This window comes from Ambystoma mexicanum, chromosome 12 (genome assembly GCF_040938575.1).
Source record: "Ambystoma mexicanum isolate Mex_15411 chromosome 12, UKY_AmexF1_1, whole genome shotgun sequence".
Taxonomy (NCBI): Eukaryota; Metazoa; Chordata; class Amphibia; order Caudata; family Ambystomatidae; genus Ambystoma; species Ambystoma mexicanum.
The window spans coordinates 652,691,130-652,715,848 of record NC_090936.1 but is presented as its reverse complement, the minus strand read 5'-3'; the positions used below and the strand labels follow the sequence as shown (position 1 = coordinate 652,715,848).

At 46.8% G+C, this 24,719-nt stretch overlaps 1 protein-coding gene across 1 annotated transcript in view; it reads left to right on the top strand.

Annotated features, from left to right (window-relative positions):
• NAMPT (nicotinamide phosphoribosyltransferase) overlaps nt 1-24,719 on the top strand; it is a 559,899-nt gene that overhangs the window by 113,375 nt on the left and 421,805 nt on the right. Inside the window, exons 2-3 of the mRNA XM_069629129.1 lie at nt 21,882-22,038; nt 24,000-24,103. Of these exons, the coding sequence (XP_069485230.1) occupies nt 21,882-22,038; nt 24,000-24,103 (261 nt within the window). The remainder of the gene's footprint in view (nt 1-21,881; nt 22,039-23,999; nt 24,104-24,719) is intronic.

Below are 24,719 nucleotides of genomic sequence, written 5' to 3'. Positions count from 1 at the left end.
CAGCACCCTTACATTCCAGGTTATAATTTTACAACCAGCCATGGCCCCAAGATCGGATTCCCATTCAGCTCTAAACCACCAGGGCCTGGCCCCCTCCCCCCACCAGTACTGTTCCACTACGCACCACTGCACCAAAAGATGACCTGAATCAATTTTCAAAAATAACTTTCGCCTAAATAATCGTACCCACCTCCCACCCAAGACTCCTCAACTCCCCAACCCACACTGCCCATCCCCATCCAGCAGTGAGATTCACGCACCCCATAGACCTCGAACCCTCAACACATCAGGACACTCCCCCGGGGCCACTGGACTTGGTGACCTCAACACAACCACCCAATCGGAGACCACCCCAGGAGGAGGAGGCCTATCACCTTTTAAGATGACTAGTGGCAGGCCCATTTCATTACAGTGTAGTATTACCATCATGCCATGTTCAAGCGTTCCAGCACATAGTTTTAACCGATTCTTCCAATCATCTCCTGGCTCAACATATGACCAGCTCAGCGTTCTAACGTGTCCCCACCCACACCCGGTCCAGTGCGGAAGGGGTCGCCGATCAGAGCCACGTCCCTCCTAGGACTTAGGAAGAGATTCCACACAAGTGATAGCTTCAGCGGGGGGGGGGGTCGTAAAAAAGTTTTGTTCCCGTGGATCACCAGTAGCTTTGATGTATATAGCCTTGCGTATTGCAGTCCACTCTCAACAGTCTCTTGGCGGTCAAGTATAGCCAAGCCTTCTGAACAGACTGAGTGAAGTCCTGATAAAATGAAACTTCGGCATCTTTATATTGTAGCTCACCCAGTTCAGGAGGGTGTCTCATTAGTTTAGAAGGCAAGCTATTACTGGGCGGGGGATTCTGTCCTGGTCTAGGTTTTTGAGTCGAGATCCGATGTGCTATTTCCACCAGTAACTGTGGTGGTAATGGCGGGTCACTCGGCACCTTCCCAATGAATGCTTCTATAAACACCTCCATGTTCTGAGCAGGCAAAGTTTCCGGAATCCCCATCAATCTGATTGTTGCGCCTGGATCTCGCCTCGAGGTCTACAATTTTATCTCACCTCATCCTGCAGCCCTCGAATAGCCTGAGTCACCTTGGTACTGGTATCTTCCAGGACCCCTACCCTATGCTCCACTTCCCAGGTGCGACTGCTCTCCATCTCATTCCTGTATTACATGCGATCCATCTTGTATTCCATCGCATTGCATCCAGCTTGGTAGTCGGAGGCGAATCCCTTCTTCATTTCCGCCAACACTAAGCTCAGCTCGGATGAAGGGCCGGCCGACCCCTCCAAAACCGGCAGTGATCCCCCTTCCTAACCACTCTGCCCTGGGGTCCCCATCTTGCCCTCGCACAGCATCAGTTCCTCTTTTTGTGTGAACCTCAGGCGGCCTTGCCTCTTGTTACCTCTACCCATCAGCTTCCAGTCCACACCCCCACACGGACCTGGCTTGGCTCGCCTCAGTTCGCCTCTCTTACAGCCCATGCACAGCCATTGAAATATGATGCTGGCTGTGTGAGCAGTGTGTTTAGCAAGGGCCTAGCAGGAAGACGTAGCAACAGATGTGTCTGCAAGTAAAGTATATATTATTCATGGCTTGGTGGTATCAGTCGAATACAGGCTCAGCCCTGCTGCTGGCGTTATCACAGACCTCACAATTTTCCTCTGCTGGTCCAATCCCAAGGACAAACTAGAGCTGGCAGTCAGGGCCACATGTCCTCCTCCCTGTTAGGGAGAATTCTCAGAAATGTGCTCATTACCTTCTCCTTGGAGACTCCCAGCAACTTTGCTGGATTTTGAGGACTTGATTTTTTTTTTACTTGGAAAGAGTGTGAGACTTTTTTCCCACTCATGTATTTTGATGTGTGTTTTACTCTTGTGTTCTTTGATTATGGAGTTTTAAGGTAACTCCATAGGCATCTTCATGTGTCACCCAGCACCCTCAGTGCAGTGACACAGGGATGTCTTTTTAGATTTCCCAAAAGTTTAGATAAATATCTTCCTAAAGTGCTGGAGGGGTTACCTAGTATCCCCTGTGTCTAGAAACACATGTAGCAGTCAAGTGCTACCCATGTCAACCGAAATGGCTGGTGGCAGTGGTTTTAAAATGAACTACCATGAGTTATTTTTTTTCCCGACCGTGAACACCGGTAGCTAAAAATCACAGGAGCCATGTTTTTCAAGATGGCGCCTTAAGCCCCTTTGTTTAAACAGGTCCCGGTCGTCTTTTTTTGCCATTTCTTTTTGGAAAGGTCCTTCTAGTGTTTGTCTCTGTGCGCCAAAGCAGGTTTGGTCCCTTTTTTTCTATGCCTTTGGCAGGCTTCAGGACTGAAGACCGCCTCTGGCGTCTGAGTGTCTGGAGTGGGCAGGAAGTGAGGGAGGTGCCCGAAACTCCCTGTGCGTAGTCTCCTAGGAAACCCAAATGCACTCTGGCGTGATTGGCTGGCTGACTGTCCGGCAAGGACAGCCACCGTGCTGGGTGAGTGGCAGCTTGGCTGGAATGAATGGGAGAAAACTGTTTAAAAGGCGACTTGTGGACTGGAAAGCAGAGTCGACCACTGCAACTCCTGGATCGTTGGTTTGCCTGTTGAAGCCCTGCTGCAGGTCCGAATTGCCAAGTTCAACTCGACAGCAAAGCCCCCTCAAAGACGACCTTTTCCTTTGAGTTGGTGGGACCAATCAACTCGTAAGCCACCTGGATACCATTCTCGGAGCTGGTTAGGATTGGCCCGGGGGAAGGACACCAGCGTGTGTGCTTGAATTACAGCTACTCGAACTGCAGTGACTACATTTTGTCCGCGTTTTTCGACGATCCCGTGCAGTGCAGGAGTTCCCCGACATCCTCCCTCTTTCCTGTCCCCACGACTGAGGCTCAGGAACAGTGAGATCTGCTGGAACTGCCAGGAACCAACATCTGCTGCTGCATCTTGTTCTTCATATTAAGGTACTGTGCCAACCCGATTGAGAAAACCTACCTCTTGTGGTGAAAGTTCACAGAACTTTCCCAACTTGCAGGCCTAATCAGCTTGTGACCCAACATATTCTATGGCAAAGACTAACATTTACTTCAAGAAATGCTCTTTCCTATCCAAGACACTAGTCCATTGACTTTGGCCTAGGCCTATTGAACTGACTCGAGTCCTCTAGTGAACTAAAACTATTTGCACTGCCTAAGAAAGTATTTGTGATCTATTCTGCTAACTTGTGCCTTTTTACTCCCATTGAAAGTAACTGAAATGCCATTTTGCTCCTATTTTAGGGGAACCTAACTTGTTCAGACACTTATTGGTTTGGTATAGAATTGTGTTTGTGCATAATATTAAGTTGCCTCCTTCTAGTGAATGTTTTCTAAATGATTGTGTGATAAATTGATAAGTGTTTTAACAAGAAACCTGGCGGGTAAGTGTCTACTTAAACCACTGTGATTGTAAGACCTCTGTGTAACATCCTTGTACTTCTCGCATTCCCTCTTGAGATAAGCCTGGCTGCTCAGCTCGCTAGCACAAACTGTGTAGTACAGACCAAAGGTTGGTTTTTGCTTACACCTGTAGTCCTAATTGTATGTGGTGGTCTCGGAGGGTACTGCATGCCATTCTGCCTAACACTCCCTCCCCAACCCACTCCACCTTAAGGCGACGGGGAAGGCAATCTGCGAATGATGCCCACCATCATGAATCTGGTCCAGTCCTCTAGGCGCCGCCAGCACCCCACCCTTCACTGGCCAATGTCCGCCATTATTCCTGCACCATCATATCCCTCCAGGCCAACAAGCAATCTCTCGCCCCCTCAGCTCGCTTCAATGCCCAATGTGGTTACAGCAGTGGGCATGTGAAGACTCGTGGCAGCCCCGGGCTCACTGTATCCGGGCAGCAACCCACCTCTGTGGGAACTGGTCCAGGAGGGTGGGCAGACTTTTAGGACTCCAATGTCGCTCCTGCAACCTCACCAGTTTATGATCGGCCCCACGAGCTATGTGCACGGCTCCTCCACTGCAGATTGTCCCTCGGATTCACTTTCACTGTGGCTCTTTGTGCCAATCCCCTGCCGCCATCGGGCCAGCCTCCAGGGGCTTCAGGAGGTGCTTCTTACCAGTCGTGGACACAATGACTCCTCTCAGCTGCTCCCGCCTCTATACCAGCTCTGCAGGGCAGCACACACCAGCATCCATGCTGCTGCGCAGTCCGTCCGCGCCTGTCCGGCACGTCTTAGGGAGCCGGCCAACCCAACAACTGTCCCTGTGGGGGGGGGGGGAACCACACTCCAGCCACTGGAGCTCAGTTGAGCTCTGGTCCGACGACCCTGAACTCAAGCGGCCTCTGCACAACTCCCTCCAGCTCTCGATCAGTTATGTGGAACTCTCAGCATCGGGCACTAGGGGTGTCACGGTATTAGTTTTATGACGGTACGATAACCTTCTTGCCAAATGACGGTATATCATGTTTATCGCGGTATAGCAGGTGGAGTTAACTAATCTTAACAAATATTTTCTAAAAGGTCATAAATTGTCAGATTTATCTTCACAAACAAAACCAGGCACCCAGGGCCAGAATTGGGCTTTTCAACATACTTTCCACTGAAATGCCACCTCTTGCTTCCATCAAACACAAACACGTGTGGAGAGGAGGAGGAGGAGGAGGAGGAGGAGGAGGAGGAGGAGGAGGAGGAGGAGGAGGAGGAGGAGGAGGGGGGTGGGGGCCCCTGCTGCGACTGGCAAAGCAAACTGAATAGCTTTTCTTAAGTGGTAATTTAGGCTTTTAGCTCCCCCACTGGCTACTGGTGAAGATGAACATGTTGCCAGCTTGATAACCTGCATGCCACAGATCAATGGAGGTTGATGGTAGTATACGCTTGTGTGCGCACACGCGCACGCACGCACTCTCTTTACGTTACAGCCTTTAGTTTACTTGCGGGCTAAAAGGTGTTGAGTAATCACGGACATGTTACCCTTTGGTATGGCAGCAGGGAATACCTACAGAGATGAGTGAATTTCGCAGTGTGACTTATTATATGTAAATTCAATGATAGAACCAGGGAAATCCCCCATTTTCATATGTTTAGAAAACATTATCCATTATAAATATATAAACCCCAAAGTCGCATACCCAAAGTGAACCCTATTCCTTCTTGGCACTGTATTTATTCTTCCTATTGCTAGAATATTGATTTTGTGTAAGGCACATGTGGTTATGGAATGGCATTAATAACTGTGCCAACTGAAACTACTTGGCAGACGGCACATCCAACAGTGCAAGACCAAGACTGCGCAGCACCTGCTTACTGCAGCCTTTCCAAATCGGATTGAAAAGCACACTTAATGGTATAAACTGTATACCGGTATAAACAATGTGACGGTTATTGTTCAATTAAGTGTTTCACGGTATCTTTAACGTTCTACCCCTATCGGCCACACACTTATCTTGGCCTTCTCCTCCACGTCAGCGCTCCCAGAGCTTAAGAGGAAGCGGCCATCTTAGCTGCGAGCTTGCAAGCACCTAATTCCGAAGTACGTGTCTAAAACTGTTGAGTAAGCTCCCTTTGAACTTGCAATTTCCATGTTTGCAGATAAGATCCCTTTTAACTGTAGATAGCAGAATACATACAACCCTATGCGTAGGGGATTTTGCAGGTCGTGGATCAAAATACATTTTCCACCCTCAAACCACTGCTTGTATCAATCAAGATCTGGATCTCCTCTCTTATCCTTGTCGCCCACAGATTACTCTTCGGAGATGGCCAGGAGGTGACCCCTTGCATCCCAGAACCCTTACGCCAAATAGTCCATATAAATCCCAAAATGTGTTCGCTGATGCTGTATTTTGTCCCTGGGTACTCGCAGCCACTCCCCTACTTTAGCAGGACGCAGGTGGTACTTCTCCAGGGAAAACCATTGCTCACCCCCACTCTCCCTCAAGTGAGGCACCACCAACTGCAACTGTGCTGCCTTAGAATACATATGAAGGTCTGGAAATCCCACCCCACCCTGCTCCTTATGCAGCACCGGAGTATTATAGGCCATGCAGGGTTTTCTTCCCTTGTCACAAAAACCCAAGCATACACTCTTTGGTCTCAGTGAGTAGGGCATCTGGCACCATTCTCTGAAGAATCTTAAATAGATTCAACATCCTGGGGAGGAAGCTCATCTTGAGCGTCTGAAGACTGCCCATCCACAACGTAGTGAGCTTTCCCCAGTTTGCCATCGAACCGTATAAAGTTCAAAGTAAAGGTGGATAATTGCCCTCAGCCCACTTAACTGGCTGGTAATAGCCACCCATAGGTACCGGAAATGGTCAGTCTTCGCCTCCATTCCCCAACTGCTTGAGTATCCCAGTATCCCTGGCACCCGCCACAAAAAAAAAGGGAACAAAACGGACTTTTCTTATTAATCTTGAAGCCAAAGAAGTCCCTGTATCACTCAATCACTGCCAACGCCGCTGGAACCGAAGACTGTGATTCTTCACATGCAGCAGAACGTCATCTGCGTACATTCTTAGCTTAAATTCTAAGTCCCTGATCCGGATGACCTCCACCCGGGCGGTAGTCCGAAGTTAATCAACCAAAGGTTCCATGCAAAGAGGGGCTAAAGTGGTCACACTTGTCGAGTCCCCCTTCCTAGTGGGAGCCTGCTAGAAAACCGTCCAGTCACCCCCACTCTTGCATTCGGACCATAGTACAATGCCCTAACCCCATTAAGAATATTTTGCCCAAAGCCATACTTCATCAGAACTGCATAGAAGAAGGCCAGATTTACCCTGTCGAAGGCCTTCTCTGCGGCGAGTGCAAGGAGCGTTGGGTTACCGCCCCCGAGCCATGTTCATCAAATGCAGCTTCTTCAAGTGTCTGCTTCCTGCCTACCCCTTATGAAGCCCACATTGCAGAGTAAACCAGGCATGGCCTCAGTTTCTCCAATCTAGCGACCAATGCCCTGGTAAAGACTTTATCATTTACATTAAGGAGGGATTTGGGACAATATGACCCACAGAACCAGGGTTCCCACCCACTCTTACAAATCACCGAAATTGGTGCCTGACAAAAGGACTGCAGAGCCGTTTCCGTGCTATAATAACAGGTTTGCCAAGTGCGGCCCAGAGGTCCCACAAAAGATTTTGTGAAACCCAATAGTATATCAATCCTTCCCCAGGTCCTTTACCTACTTGCATCCTCCGAATTGTAAACAGGTCCTCCTCCTGAGTGAAGGGTGCATTAGTCTCCGACACATCATCCCCACTGAGCACCGGAAGTTGAATTTCACACAAATATGATTCCATCTTTGCCAAGGTGCGCGGTACAAATACCTTTTTACTATTTAAACCTCTGCCTCTCATTACCATAAAGCCTGTCATAAAATAGCGCACATTTTTCGGCTATTCCTTCAAGCGATGTGTCCACCTCTCCTTCCACAAATCTTTACACCCATGGCTCTGCTCATTGCCCCTGCAGGCATGCCGCCAGGAGGCCATGAGCTTTATTCCCCCCCCCCCCCAGCATTTCTGTTGCATACATTTTGTCTCGCCACCTTCCCTACCGATCTACAAATTCATGCAGCGAAAAGTCCATTTGGACCATATCATGGTCCAACCAACTAACAGCACCAGTTCGCATGATCCCACTCTGCAATGATTGTTTTGTCCACACAGACGTAATCAATTTGCGTGTAGGTGCCATGAGGGGGGAGGGAGTAATATGTATACCCACCTACACCAGGGTGGAGCTGTCTCCACACATCCAGCATCCCATGCAGGTCCAGGCGATGACTCAACCCACCTCTCCCCACCCCACCCTCCTGGGAGCAAACCACCCCAGAGGCTCTTCTATCCAGCCTCGGATCACCCGCATTTTAAAATCCCTGCCCAATACAACTGGTCCTTTACATTCCTAGAATATCTGAGCTAATGTTACCTCAAGAAAAACAACTTGTCCTTGGTTGGGGCAATATATAGTCACCAACGACACCCAAGCACTGTCCCATATACCCAATGTCATCAGTGCTCTCCCTGTACTTTCCTTCCACACCACAACTTTCTTTAACCTAAACTGTTTTCTGCAGCGCAATCCCTACACTTCCCTTCACCTCTCTCGAAGCCCAATATGCTCCGCATTCAACCATGAGCGAATGTTTGTCCTCCTGTGCCACCATCCTAGTTTCCTGTACCATCACATCCAGCCCTGATCTGCGGAATTCCGTTGCCAGTAATGACCTCTTGGTGGGTGAGTTTAAACCTTTCACGTTCAGTGGCCCAACTCGCATCTGCCTGTCCCCCCCCGTATTCCTTCCTAACGTTGCCATCCACACACCTCCCAGTTACTCCAATTATATAGCCTCCCCACCTGCCTGGCTCCTTTTTTTTTTTTTTTTTTTTTTCCCTTTTCCCCCCTCTTCCACCTGCGCCGCTTGCACCCACCCCCAGCTCCCTCCACCCCAAACCCTGTTCTGTATGAGACGCCCATCAAAAACTGGGCCATTTGGGCAGTACCTACCCCCAGCCCTGACCCCAACCTCATAATGCAACATAACAAGTAGTGCAACTGAACAGTCCAACCCAAACAAGCAACATGTCACAACTTTGAACAGCTCGGGGGACCCTGCTCCCCACCCGTCGGAGAATCCAGGACTCACACCGAAATTTACCGGCGAGCGAATGTTTAACCTGTGAAATATGCAGCCCCTAGGTACCCTTTTACGTGCATCGGTCCCCTCAGTGCTGCCAGCTTCTGGACTGACCCTTCAGCCTGAACACGGCTGCCCTCCCTCCTTTTCAGCCTCTGAGAGGTGCTGCAGGACCTGTTCCGCTTAAGCACCCTTGGTTATCCGATAGTCAACCTCTTTGATCTCAAAAACCAGCAGAACTGATATGTCCGCCGGGAGCGTATCCCCCTTTCCGACAACCAAATGCGAGAGGCCGGTAATCCCTCCTTCTGGCTAAAGTAAAACTCGAAAAAGGTTCTGATAAACTTGCACTGTGTCTCCTTCAAACTATATAGAGTGCAGACACTTCGCCTTTTCCAACACCGCCGCCTGTTCACTGTAACGCAGAAACTTCAGCAGCACCAATCTCAAGCTCCTGCCTTTGACCATACCCCCCTCCCCCCAGTGCACCCCTTTGATCTTCATTTCCTTGCTGCCTTCGTCTGAGAACACATTAACCAAAGCCGTGATTGTTTGTTGGACATCACTAGCCGACTCCTCTCTCCCTCCCTTCCCTTTTCCCTCAGTCCAAAAACTCTGATTCTATGTTCCCTGTTCTCTAGGTCATCTATTTTCAACTGGTAGTCCTCATCTCTAGTATCCAGGTCCAACAGTCCCTCTTCAAATTTCATTTCGAGGAGGTCCGCATTGAGGTGGTTATTCTCCAAACATTCAAACTTCATTCTTGAGCACCTCCACTCTGCTTCTCAAGTCCGACACTGATGCCTCTACTTCACTTCGTAAAGCGCAAATCTCCTGCAGTATGTTCTTGATAGCTCCCTTTATGGACGGAGCTTGAGTGTCACCACCTGTCACTGGCAGTGGGGGGTTTGCCTTCCCCCTCCATTGTCACAATTCTCTGGTACTGCTGGAGTGCCCCACTGCTGTTCAGGGGTTTCTCTGCCAGTGTCACCCACTGCTGACCCCCAACTGGGTGGTCGCACCGAGCACACTGCCTGAGTATGCGACCTTTGCCGAATGGCCCCCGGCCACGCCCGGCACGGGATGGGCTGGGTATGATCAACAAGACTTCTGGGCCACCAAGCCTCCAATTTTTTATTGTTATTGTACTTTATGTAGCGCCTTTGTCCAAAGTGCCTTACATAGATAAAAACAACGGTACAAAGAAATGATACATAGTGGTTGTCAACAATTCAAACACTTCCGGTAACAGATAATCAAGGCCAATGAAGCAGGTGAGTTTTCAAAGAAGAGCGGAACAAAGAGTAGGTAGTAATGGTAATGGAATGAAGAGACAGGGGAGCATGTTCCAATGAAGAGGAGCAAGGAGCTGAAAAGAACAAAAATGGGATTGAGCACAGGGAGGGCGGTGGACATTCGGCCTGAAAAGACAGGAGGAACGAAGAGAACGAGACGGAGTATAGAAAGAAAGAAGTGAAGCAAGATAGTCCAGGGCAAGCCCATAAAGAGATTTAAATAACAAAACAAAGAAAGTAATATTTTAACTTGGGAATGAAAGGGTAGCCAACCAAGGGAGACAAGATATCGAGTCCCGATACGGAAGAAGACAAAGTAGACGAATAGAAGAGTGATAGATTGATTAGAAAGGAGCAAGATGTGAGCAAGGAAGGCCAAAAAGCATGAAAGAACAATAAAATAGGCGAGAAACAATTAGTGAAGAGATGAGAAGTTTCGTGGCATGAAAGGGACGAACCCTGCGAATATTATGGAGATGAAAGCGACAGGAACGAGATGTGAGAGAAATGTGGTAAGCAAAATTATAATCGAAATAAAGACCAAGGTTAGGCGCAGTAGGAGAAATAATAATGGAGGGAGGAAAAGAAATAGACAGAGGATGTGGAGGAAGAGTGTTAGCAGGAAAGAATAAGACCTCAGTCTTCCCTACATTTAAAGTGAGGAAATGAGGAGCCATCCAAGATTGGATGGCAGAAAGACTTGTTGAAAGAGTGTGATGAATATCAGGAGAGAAAGAGGAAAAAGCCGAGTATCGTAAAAGTGATGCGATAGTCCAAAGGAAGAAATTACAGGCGCAAGTAGTGAAATGTATAGAGAAAATAGAAAAGGGGCCCAGAACTGTCCCTTGAGTGACACCGTGATCAAGAGAAAGAGGTGCAGAAGTCGTGCCACCCCAGGAGACAGCAAAGGTTTGATTGGATAAGAAAACCAAGATAGAACACAACCCCGGAGACCAAGAGAATAGAGCGATTTCAGAAGCAAAGAATGATCCACGGTGTCAAAATCTACAAATAAGTACAGAAGAGTGTCTAGAATATCGAGCTGTAAGGAGAGAGTTAAGCACACCGGTTAATGCCGTCTAAGTAGAGTGACGGGGACTGAGAAGGAGGAAGGAGAGATAGATCAGTAGAAAATGTTGAGCTTTGTGAGCATAAAAGGCGCTCCAGAAGCTTGGATAGATAAGGTAGAAGAGAAATAGGACAAAAGTTTGAAAAAAGAAGAGGATTAGCCATAGGGTTTTTAGAATAGGAATAATAGCATGTTTGAAAGCGGAAGGAAAATTGGAAGTAGAAAGGCAAATATTAAAGAAGGAAACAAGAAACGGTACAAGGAGTGGATAGACTTCAGGAATTAGCGTAGAAGGAATAGGATCAGTAGTGGCGGCAGTCGGGTAATTATCCCATCAGAGACGGAAACAAACAAAATTAGAGATGGGAGTAGGAAAAAGTAAAGGAGAACAGTTCAAAGAAGATGAGGATACAATATCCTGGCGTATGGCGTGAACTTGTCTCTCAAATTTAGCAGGGGTTCTGTCTCCAAATTGCATTGTATGATGTTTAGATTGCATGGTTAGGCCTCTCTCCCAATATACAGGGCTCTTAAATCTAGTTGGTCTTTTGTGTCCAGATTGCATGGTAAGATATTAAGTCCTAGCTGCGCCCTCAAACTCATTCCTCAATTAGTACATGCCCCCCGGAACCTACATGGCTGGCTCACCTCGGTGAACCCAAGGGAGACGTCCACTGTGCAGGACTCCCAGATCTAGCTGTGTCTGGTATCGTTCTCCGCCGCTTCAACTGATCCTCAGATCTAGCTGTGCTTGGTATCGGACAGTACTACTACAACTGACCCTCAAATACAGCTGCTCAGTCTGATACCCTGTTGCTCTCCTGGGCATGGGCCTCCTCCTTACGTTGCAAGTCCCTCGAGTCTATCCGTGCTTAGTATCGTGCTCCACTGTTTCGGCTGACCCTCAAATCCAGCTGTGTTAGGTCCAGAACTCTGTCACCCTCCTAGGTGTAAGCCATCTCCCATTGTACAAGGCCCCTAATTTAACTGTGCTCAGTTCAGTACTCTATTAATCCCGGAAACCCATCACTACCTAGCTTAATCAAGTCCCATTCCACCAGACTGCTCAACACCCTAACCCTTCCCGACAATGCACTCTTAGGAAACGCACCCTACCCACCGACAGAAACTACAGACTTGGCGAGAAAGCACCCAGCGTATCCAGAGAATGAAAAAACCAAGACCACTGCGCCTGCACAACGCAGCATAGAGGACCAACTACCCGAATACGCCTGCACCTTAAACTGAAAAATGGCCCGACCCAGAAAAGGACACAGAGAAAGGGAACAAGATCGTACAGCAAGAAACACAAACACACAACACCGACAGAACCCAGACGAAGCAGCCCTATTGGAAGGAAACACACCCAACGGTACAATAACCGGAACAAAATCTGTAAGAGAAAAATCCTTGTACATCACACCTTACCTCGCGACAACCGCGGAACACCGACGCCTCAACACGGAAACCACGAGACATGCAAAGAATTTCCTGAAACACCCAGAAAAAAAGATGGAAGAATTCAACAAGAGAGTGGGAGAGCTCCAACCCCATCACCCCTTACATCACAAGAACAGAGGGGCACCATCGATTTCCACAACATCCCACACAATACGGCGAAGCCCCGGCAACCAACAATGCTACCTCAGACCCAACAATCGGATTCGATGAAGAAGCCATCGATGATCTTCATCCGAGCAGCATCACAGTAAAAACACCACGACTGATCAGCCCTGTTATCAACCTATTGGACCGCTTCAATGAAGAAGCAGCCGTCGCCGTTCTTCATCCCACCAAAACCAAAGCGGAAAAACCACGACCAGACAACTACATACCTGATCAACGGACTACCACAAAACAAAATCACACCCAGAGAATCCACTGTAACGTAATAAACGCAAGGTCAATGTCCAAACATTCAACGGAAATATACAACCAGATGGAGGCATAGACATCCTGTTTGTAACCAAAACATGGCTAGACGACAACTACAAGATCACCCTCAACAACTGCCTGCCTGAAGACTTCAAATGCATCCAAGCAAACAGGAAATCCAAAAGAGGGGAGGGGGGGGACTAGCGATCATCCACAAGGAACAACTGGCCATCAAATTGGAAGATCCACTAAACATTGATAAATGTGAATCCTTAATACTACGGCTATCAGTAAACCCCAAAACTAACCTGAAATTCATACTGATATACAGACCAACAACCTACGATGCGACCTTCATAGGCGCAGTCAAGGAAGCAATCCCCATCCTAGCCATCAAGCACAATCATCTGATCATCCTCAGAGACTTCAACATCTGGTTCGGCGAAGAAACCACAACCACACACAAATCCTTAACCGCCCAACTAGCAGCCATGAACCTACAACAACTAGTCAAAGGAGCAACACACTCAGCAGGGCACACAGTTGACGCAATCTTCGCCAACAAGGATCTCATCACCACGGCACCCCCAATTCAAATTCAAATACTGTGGAGCGAACACCTCATCATTCCATTCATAATCACAACGGCCGCACCAACAAAAAACCAACAAGAAAAACCACCGATCATGATGAAAAGAAACTGGAGAACCATAAAAAACTCCAACCTAACCAAGCTCCTAGAACTCAGCAAACCACAAGCCTCAACCATGGAAGAAGCGGACCTAGACAAAGTTGCCCTGCTCCACACCTGGATCACAACAACTCTAGACAACATCGTCAAAGAAAAGCCCTTCACCCCATCACATAAGAAAACAGCAAAATGGTTCACCCCACTACTCAACGCCATGAAAAGGAAAAACCGAAAACTAGAATCTGAATGGGGGACCAACAACACCACTGCTAACAAATTGAAATTCCTGCAACAGATCCGCCACATATAAAAAGGAAATACAAAAAGCGAAGAGGAAACATTACAACAACCGAATCTTCAGAGCACCAAACGCACAAAAATCATAAACAAAATAAAAAACCCACCAGGTTGCAACAACACGCCAATTCCATCGATGAAACTTTGCAATGACCTAGGAGACCACTTCAAAAACAAAATAACCTCCATCCAACACACCATGCAAAACAAACCAAGCAATCACAGCTCAAACCCCAGCGACACCAACGAGGAACACCCAAACAAGCTACGAAGCTTCCCAGAAATATCAGTTGAGGCTTTCGTCAAACTGGTAAACCAAAGCAACAAATCGGGCTCTCCTGAAGACCCTTGCCCCGCGGACATACACAAAACAATCCTCAAACAAGGAACCCCCATGAAATAACACAGGAATCTGCTCAACCGCTCAATCTCAACAGGTGAAGTACCACAGGCCTTCAAATCAGCGTACATCAAGCCGCTAGTCAAAGACACAACAGGAAACGTAGAGGATGTATCCAACTACAGACCCATCTCCAATATACCCTACATAGCCAAACTGCTAGAAACGCACGTCTACAAAATGACCCAAGAATTCATAGAAGAGCACTCCCTACTAGACCAGGCTCAAGTTGGTTTCAGACCAATGAGAGGAACCGAATCAGCTCTCCTCTCAATATGGGACGACCTAAAAACGAACACAGACTCGGACAACAGCACCGCCCTGATTCTCCTTGATCTGTCCGCAGCTTTCGACACTGTCAACCACGACATCCTCATAAAGAGATTAGAAGGACTAGGGATAACAGACACCGCCCTACTATGGATCAAATCCTTCCTAACAAACCGAACGGAAACCGTATGGATGAAACCTTTTTAAATCCAAACCTAGACACTCCATGTGTGGAGTACCACAGGGATCATCCTTCTCGCTGCTTCTATTCAACATCTACATGTACCTATTAATCAAACACATCAAAAAACACGGCCTCACATGCTACAACTACGCCGACGATACTCCAATAATGTTCAACATACAAGACACCCGAGAAGAAAACCCCACACTGGAGAATTGCCTTTGTGAGATATTCAACTAGATGAACCTGAACCACCTCAAAGTCAACCCAGGCAAAACCGAGATAATTGTTTCAAAAAAGGGAGGAGACATCAGCTACATCCCCTGGCCAAGAGAACTCGGCACCACACCAGAACCATCATCGACTGTAAAAAACGTAGGGGTCCTGATGGATAACAACCTCACTCTAGAGCCACAAGTAAACTCTCTACTCAAATGTTTCTTCCTCCTGCGAGCACAGCTAAAAGGATCCTACCGTTCCTGTCGTTCGCCAACAAAACACTTACCATCATCGCTCTGATCATGTCCAGAGTAGACTACGCCAACAGCCTATACCTGGGCATGCCCGTACGACGTCTAAAAAAAACTACAACGCATACAAAATGTAGCAGCCAGACTCCTCCTCAAAGTACCAAGAAGAGAACACATCACACATGCGCTAAAAATACTACACTGGCTACCATTAAAACAGTGAATAAAGTTCATGTGCATCACGCACAGAGCAATACACAAACAAGGCGCAGAATTCCTAAGCGATAAACTACGCCTACATCAACCGACAAGAACACTGAGATCAAGAACCGACATCCGCCTGGAACCAAAACCCTATAACGGAAGAAAACTCTGAGGATCCCCTTTCTCTCACCAGGCACCGAAAACCTGGAATGACCTACCTAAGAATATACGGAACACAACAAACCACCTCGCATTCAGGAAACTCCTCAAATCATGGCTCTTCACAGCGTAACATCAACAACGACGAACTAGAATGTCCACCCCATTAAAACAATAACGAAAATAACACCAACCTCGGCCACTCTCAAATGGACAAACACTGAATACAAAGAACTGACCACACGACAGACCATAAGATATCATGGGAAATAGCCACAAAAGGAGGCCTCTAGAGACTGATTCGATACCCAGATGAAACCCTAAATGACCCACCCACTCCCCTCGGACGTACCATATCCAAACCGGCGGACGCATTTAGATACAAAGTTTGAGAGGAGTCTGCCACACCAGCCCAGCACCCAAGGAGGAGAACAGACACCCAACCCACATTAATCAATCCAGCGGCACTAGAACACCTACAGAGCGGGCTAGAATAGAACAGCGAGGAGCAATCGTAACACTTACAAAGTGCGTTAGAACAGCACAGGGAGCGCCCCACGCAAACCAAAACCCAACCAGGCACAGCCCTTTGCCCACCCCGATGAAATTGGGAGTTTTGCCGAGCGCCACACTCAGACAGATTTCTGAACTTCCGTTAACCTTCATACAACCGACTAACCAAAAACTCAGCATTTCTGCAGACTTATCTCACTCAAAATCTCACACAACCATCTCTCGCATAACAACCCGCACGCACTTCACAACACTGCAACAGCACACCAGGACCGACACCGATCCAATACTCGCACCGAAGCTCAGCACCCGGTGTATACCGAGTTGAAGCTGCCAACAGAACACGACTCGTCTCCCTATCCTACTCCCGCTTCACCTACTAACCCACCCTACCTTCTCATTTGCAGATCCGCCAGAGCGCCTGGGGACCAACTCCGTTGGTGATGGTGCGCAGTACAAATACCTTTAACATTTAACGAGAGAAGAAATGAGCAAAGTCAAATGCTGAAAGAGAGGAGTTAATAGAAGGATCAGACCTGGGGGTGGGGGGGGAGAGGAGCCGAGTTAGTTTGAAAGAGACGCATAGGGTGAGCAGATTGACTATGAAGAAGATCGGAGAAATAAGTGCGTTTAGCAGAATTGATAGTCCTCATAGAGCGCATGATAAGAGAAATAAGTAGAGTGGTTAGCAGGAGATCGAAGTTTGCACCAGCGTCTTTCCAGATGACGGAGAAGACGCTGCATAGAACAGAGATGAGAGGAAAGCCCAGGTTGGGCAGGTTTACGGGTGGGCTGAAAAGGAGAAGGAGGATAGTTGATCAAGGCTTGAGGCAAGAGATGAAGAAAGGGTGGAAGTGGCCTCGTCTGCTGCAAGAGTAGGAAATTGTGTAAGACATGGAAGAGAATTAATAAGAGCCAGCACGGCTGCCTCCGACCCCAGCCACACCCTGGCCCACTGTCTACCACCCTTACAAGCAGTGTGCAGGCCGTCTCCACCTAAGTCCAATCACCCAGGCTACACTCACTGCAGTCCACTATCTGTGCCGACTGTGTCTGCAGCTCCCACCCACTGTGTATGCTGCAGCAGGCACCAAGCCACCTCTTGCACAAAGCCCAGAGATCCAATATGGCAGGGCCCCTGCACACCAATGTACCTCAGCACTTCTGTCCTTCCTCGTCCATGCGCAGAAGGCCAGGGGGCTCCTCCCCTTCACACTGTCCACTGTATCCTGCAGGCCTCCTGACCCCCTCCAACTGTCACTCTTACCCTGCAGGCCTGCGCAAAAATCCCTCGGATGCCTAGCCAAAGCTGCTACGGTGAGTTGGGGACCCACAAGTACATCCTCCACTACGGACACGTTTCAGACTCCTTGGATGGCAGAGCCAACAATTTCCTCCTGGTGCTGCGGTATGCCTGCAGGCGGTGTAGTGGCCCGATTTTGGAGCTACTCCGCCGGCACCCCTGCCTGCTCCAGCCACCTCTGCCCTATGTGGGCTGCGCCGCTTCTTCGAGTGCCACTGTCCCCTGTGGACACCAATGCCTCAGTAGCTGTGATGACCAATGCCTCAGTAGCTGTGATGACTGCCAGTCTACTGCAGTAGGCCGGCTGCCCGCTCTGAAATCCTTTGCTTAGTCGTGCTCCGACTCCCCAGGAAGAAGCTAAACCATCTCCAGAGCCTTTCACTTGTGGGTTGTTGGGTTCTGTGGAGCACTGTGCGCCATTAAGTTCATCCGAAAGGCATGGAGGTGACAGAGCTAGACTCCTACAAGGCCATGCCAGTCTGTGCCCCCTTGTTGTCCCCCATGATTTTCCTTTTTGAGGCTATTTAGTTCGGGTGTGATCCATTTAGCCTTATTATTTTTTTGTTTTGAAAAGGTTTCTATGGTTCTATGCTGAGCAAGGCGTAAGTGATCAAATTGATTGATGTAGGGTTTCTCATTTGGTGTGGTTGTCAGTCCGTCTGTGGGACGGTCATTTGGTCGTCTAGGCTTTCTATTTGGGTCTTGATTTGGATGTCTTTCCATGGTCTGGGTCCCTCTGGATGATTTTCTGAGTGGTGATGAGTCTATGAATATTGTGAACCAGATGGATGAGTGGTCTCCCCAGGAAGGGTGTACTGGAGAGCAAAGAGCAACTGCATTTATATTGCAGAAGATGCCATGCAGAGAGTGACCAGCCATTCAAGGCGGACCCTTAACCATTTGAAGTATAGTGCAACATGATTGTTTCCAATTGATTTTTGTGGCAGGCTTGTCTTCTTTCTCAAGCCAGATTTGGAAATCTCTGTATAGTTGAAAATTGGTGATCCACGGATTGGCTGGCAGCTGCATGAGCGAGGCAGCTGTAGGAAGGTGGTGTATTTCGGAGGAGGAAACTGGATTAGGTGTGAGCTGGTCAGCGAACGATTCACAGTTGTTGATGTTGTGGTTCAGACCGTGGGAGTCCCTGTGAACCAGCATTAACCCCCGCCCCTTCTCTTTTATTAGTACGATTTGCACATTTGATCTTGTAGCCTGATCGGATACTTTCGTGGATAACCGGGAATTGGTCATCACCAAGCCATGCTTCTACTTTTAATGAAAAGTAGGTATAGCAGCTGGTCCACTAATTGAAGTCTCTTTGGAGTGAGATAATAGCTTGATTTTGTGGGCATATTTTAGGTCCGTTGATAACCGCTTTCCTTTGAAATGTAAAACTGAGGGAGAGTTGGAGATCAATGCTTTGGGATTTACGAATTGAAAAGTGTATTTTGAAGGTTTGAAGCAAGTAGTCAATCCAGATACGGTGGGGAAAGGTAGGTTAGCAAGGTCTGTCATGTCTGCAAATGAGGTAAAGACATTGTCCTTTCATGTGGGTGGGGCACATGGGTGGGGCACTTTGAGGATCCGATGCGTTAATTCTTGTGTGCAGTGTTTGGTTGAGTCTTCCATACAAAGGTTGAAGTCACACAACGCAAGGAGGGATTTGGTGGGTGGAAACGGGGATGTAGGATTGGAGAAGAAAGAAATTGTGTAAAGATATTACATACACGTATGGGCGCTAGAACCTTCTGGAGTTCCCGGCTGTCTTTATCAGCACCTAAGCCACAATACCAACGACCGTCTTACCCTGCCACCTTCATTTTATGAGGTGAGGTTTGTGGTTGCTGTCCGCACTGTCAATTGTTATGGTATTTTTACCAGACTGGGGACCCCATAATGAGGCCCATAGTGTTTTCTGTTCAGGAGTACACTGAATTACTACCTCTATAATTGCACAGACCCTATCATCTGCTCGACAAACTCATGAAAAGGTGAAGTGTGATGTGGCCAATAGAGTGGGGCGAGGGGTGTGAAGGAAGAGGAGTTGAGGAGCAGCAGGACTCTGAGCCGCATGGGTCAATGAGGTGTGATGTGCCTGCCACAGGACCGAACTGCGGGGGCCAGCCTCCTCTGCCCAGTTGCTGGACTGGAATGCCCGTTATCGTCTGGCTCCAGCGCTTGGGGTTTGGACTGGGAGATTCTTCTGGCTATCTCAAAGATTTGGGGGCGTCTTTGGATAGATCTTTCATTGAGGATGAATTCTTAATTGCCACGCTATTTTAGCTGGAGACCAGATTCTGGAGCAGAGGGAACAGACTCATTCCTAGAAACCTACGGTCAGGATACAATATACACCTTCCCGCCACTCTCAATTATGAGGATTCTGATATGGATAAAAGCACAAGTATCTGTGGTGGCCAAATTGTGGTTTCCAGTTCCTCTGGGACTTGCTATGTATTTCACCCAGAATGCCATCGCTGCTGAAGAGCCCTGCAGGAATGATTTGCCCACCATCGCGGGACGGATCGCTGTAGCCACTTTCATGCAAGACTTTAGGAAATGTCGTCTAATTCCAGGACTCTTGAAATCTGCTACAAAGCTCAATGAGTCATGGGCTGCAGCCTTAGCTAAGGTACTGCACATTAAGAGCAATTTTGGGCAACTGTTCTGGTGTATGGGTAGAGGCCATCTAGTTGAAGCTTTGAATTGTAACCTCTCACAGTAGGGTAAAGAGTGTATAGATTGGCGATCTCTGCCTGCCATGATTATGTTGATGGACTCCAGGTGACATCATGAATTTGTTTTCTTTGTTACTCCATCACCCCACCTCAACTGACCCATGTCAGACAGCCAATGAGCTCCTCTACAATGGGGGACTCGAAAGTGCTTGAGATGTTTGACCGGATACTAGTCTTGGTATAAAAGGTCTGTCAAGCAAATTCTCTATGCTGGTGTTTGATTTGCAGCAGGAGCATTTGATGTCTGGGCCTTTTGAGATAACTCGAAGAATTAATTCCCCTGGAGGAATGATCAAGTGACTGAAAGTCCTAGACCAGCAGGCATTACACAGTTGCTGGTCTCTCTGAGATGACCATACCCAGTTTCAATGCCTAAGGTTGCCCAGAGGGTTCAGTGGATGATGGACCAGGCCTGGACTTTAAACATTCAGCTGGTGGAGCAGGCCAATGGCTTTCAAGTTGTACGCAGTAGAACTAGACCAGAGGTCTATATTTTTTTTAAGCTTGCTGAATGGTCTAATGACCCTACTTAAAGAAACATTACAGATGTAGCTTTGTTTGTGGTGAATAGGCGTGAGCTCAGCTACCATAATGCTGTGCTTCTGTCTTGCCATAGAATGAATACCCAGACCAGAACAGTATGCAAGCATTGTCCCTTCGAGTTTGCCACAATATAAAGCAATATTAAAATGTGGTGGAGTAGAATGTGTTGATGTTTGGCTGATTACTGCCCGCCCAATGATTCTGCATCTTCCTTTGCAGGTGCAGAGTAGAAGGCTGCTTGACCAAAGAGCCTAGGCCAAAATGTCATGATCGCTCGTTGGGTGTTGAAGTCTCCATAGTGGCAGAAAAGCTGTTGATGGTATTTTTTAGATATGCCTTAATGGTCTTGGGTTGCCAAATTTCTTAGGAGCTGAAGGTGATACGGGCTCAAAGACACTAAGCAGTGTGTGATATGGTAGAGGTCCTTGCAGGGGATTGGTGAAGGAAATATTTACTGATTTGGTAGGATTCAATTGTTCTAACCACGCAAAATAACAATGACTGATGGTCGCAGTAGTTTCTGAATTCATATGTACATGTTTCCTTTGTCTGTTGAAGAGTTCGAACAAAGTACATAAAGTGAAGCAAAATGCTCTCATCCTTGCCTTTTGAATAGAAACCAAACTCCCTGCCCTTTTGTTGTCTGGGTGATCTATTTTATGTGAGAAATATGAATGCGCATTTTTAACTGAAGTATCTGCAGTTTTTCATGTTTTCACTCCATATTGTCTTGTTTTTCTGTTGGTAATGAAATGAAATGATTTATGCCGCGTTTTTACACAAGTGTGGTCAATGCTATTTTCTTTTTCAAACTTGTGAAAACTGTTGTATGGCCAGATCAAAAAAAAAAACATTATACCGGTTAACTGCTAATTGTGCTGCCTAGGATTCGGGGTTGTCCCTTGCCTGTTTTGGCATCCCCATTCAAATTTGAACAAAATATTTCTCAGCGGATTCTGTTTCTAGCTGTTTGCAACACAGGCATGCTATCCATGGACTTCTATAGCCCAGGAAATAAAACAGATTTAGAGCGTGACTGGATTAGCTAAATGTAATCCTGCTGGAATGACAGTAAAGCAACAACTATGGCTTTTTGCACACGGAGCAGATCCTGCTGCTTCAATAGGGTTCACACGTTCGTTCAAGTACCACGCTTGTTCATGCATACAATGTGGGTTTCAAAGGAAAAGGTGCAAATTGTAGACTGACATTTTTATTTGAGTTGGCCTTTCTTGAACTATTTTTCCTTTGTCTTTATGTAGGTTACGCATTACAGGCAGTATCCACCCAATACAACCAAAGTATATTCCTATTTTGAATGCCGCGAAAAAAAGACGGAAAACGCGAAAATAAGAAAAGTGAAGTATGAGGAGACTGTCTTCTACGGCTTGCAATATATTCTTAATAAGTACTTAAAAGGTAAAAATGTAAATGTTCGCAGCAAAGATTGTTCCGAGTGACGACAAAGCCAATTTATTTCATTTACTTTGTCATTTGATTTACATTTGTATGATCTTAATGGAGCCTTACTTTGAATTAGTGTTTAATGGAGGCACCCGCCCGAGCATTATCTCGCGCCCTCTTTTAGTTCACTTGCAGTCCTCATGCTGTCTGCGTGCCCTGCTTGTCCTTAGAAATGTTAAAATGGGCCTTACTCTTATTTACAAACTTTTGAATAGCCCCTTGTTACCAAAGACCTGGTAATTCCCTTGCCGATCTTCACTTATTCATCACTTTCTTTGACGTCTACGTCTTGTAAATAGTAAATACACTTTCCTTTTATATTCATAGATTACATGCCACCATTGCCCCATACTTGACTGTTGCAGTGGAAAGGCTGAGAATAGAAATACAGGTCTGCCCACACCCTTCCCTCAGAGAGCCTCCAAATGGCATGCTTCGATCACCAGGAGAACCCCTGGTTCCCAACATTAAAACGTCATATGATTCTACAGTAGACACAACTGTGTGCTCTGAAGTCAGTGTTAGAAAACTAAATTCATAATTTTGCTCCCATCTGCGTTTCAAGGAGCCTGTTAGAAACAAAGAAGCTTGCCAATACTAGGGTACCAGAAACGTAGCTACAAGCCTACCACTTTTGTTTCTTATTTGTAATGTGCCTGGCACACACCCCCAGTCATGCCATGCTTTCCCGGGCTGTTGGGGGTTGATTTGAGGGGTGGCATTCATGCACTGTGTGGTAGGTTCACATATAGAGCAACAATGGATGTAATCTATAGATCTTGGGGGTGAGGAGGGGCATATGTATTAAACCTCAGTGAAACCCCACAATGGGACATGCAAGCAGAATGCTGGTCCGCATTGTAAACATAGCAAACTTCCAAACCAAGTCCAGCCTGTGTCCCTTAGAGCGTTTTGGTAGGGAATGAATATCTCTTGTAATAGCCCTTTGATGCCCTTCATGGCTTTGTACGTCAGAATATCGAATTAGACCTCCTGACCAACTTGCATAAATAGGCCTTTATTTACCAGTTTCCTCCTAACGAGTTGCCATTTTGTGCCGCTTCTTTATCTGCCTTTTTATCCACATTTTGTTTGTTTTTCTCCTCTTTGCTGAACTTAGTCTGACCCCCATGTTCTTGTTGTTGCCATCAAGCAATGAGTTAAAGTTCTCAGTGTGTTCGACAGAATTGTTTTCATTGTGGCTGAATAACCCTTTGCAGAATCTTTAGTTTAGGTTTGATGTGATTTGGTACAAAGTCCTCAAGTATCTGAAGGATTGGAGTGACGCCACTTTTTTGTCTCTGAATTAAAGTTTAAACGCAGGACATGCACATTTTGTATCTGCTTCATGAATGAGTCTGGCATTTTATGTAGGAAACGTGCTACATTTTCCCTTCTAAAGGTAAAACTCTAACCCCTAAAATCTGTTTTCCCCATGGAAAATGTGTTGATGAAATGACAATCGGGGTAGCCCCTCCATTGTCCTGCATGGTTTCTGTTCATCTAGCAATTCAACACTGGCTGTACACCCTTCAGTTTGCATATAGTGGGAGTGTCCCGATTGTCTACAGCCCCACCTAAGCATCCTCAGAGTAGAGGCTGTCTGGTTTATTTGCATATCCAATTCCATAAACGACTGAGCACCCTGAAACTTTCAAGATGCTATCCTCCAAAGTTTGGGGCATCAAGTATTGTGCAGATTAATTGTGCTTGGTGTATATGGAGGTTATGTACATTGAGCTTTTTAGAAGTTCTAAGTTTTGTAGTGTAATTCAGCATTCTCCTATTGACTATTCAAGTTTTTGGCTTTCCGGAATATGGAAGCAACCTTTAAAATAAAACCAGTAAAGCAACATCTGGCATTTCATGTTGCAGCAAGTGCTGTTTTCTAACCTGAAACCTTGTTCTCATTTCAGGCAAGGTTGTGACCAAGGAAAAAATTCAGGAAGCCAAAGAAGTCTACAAGGAACATTTTCAACATGATGTTTTTAATGAAAAAGGATGGACTTATATTCTTGAGGTATATCTGTTGCTATAGTTTAACACAACGAAACGCAAAATTCAGGCTAAGTGGCAATTGATTGTTTGTTTTTGGGTGTCAGATTGTTATATGGAAGAATATTTTAGTGGGTTTTTAAAAAAAAAAATATATATATATATTGTTTTTGGAAAGCTGCTAAGAGAATGGGCTTTTATTTCACCTGTGAGATAACTCGGAAGGTTAAGCAATCTGGGTGCTGCCTGCAGTCTCGAGTGCGAATCCTGGTGGGTTTGTGTCAACCCTTGATCCTTCCGAGTTCAATAAGTTGAGTACCATTAAATAGGGCACTAACATTTCTGACAGTTTAACAGGGGGTCTGCTGATGCTCTCCAGATGTATTGGGACTATGACTCCCATGATCCCTCACCATTGAATATGGTGGCTAAGGGTCTATGACTGCAACAGGAAATCTCACCAGCTTATTTCCAAGGGAAGTGTTGAAGTCTCCATAGTGGCAGAAAAGCTGTTGATGGTATTTTTTGGATATACCTTAATGGTCTTGGGTTGCCAAATTTCGTAGGAGCTGAAGGTGATACGGGCTCAAAGACACTAAGCAGTGTGTGATATGGTAGAGGTCCTTGCAGGGGATTGGTGA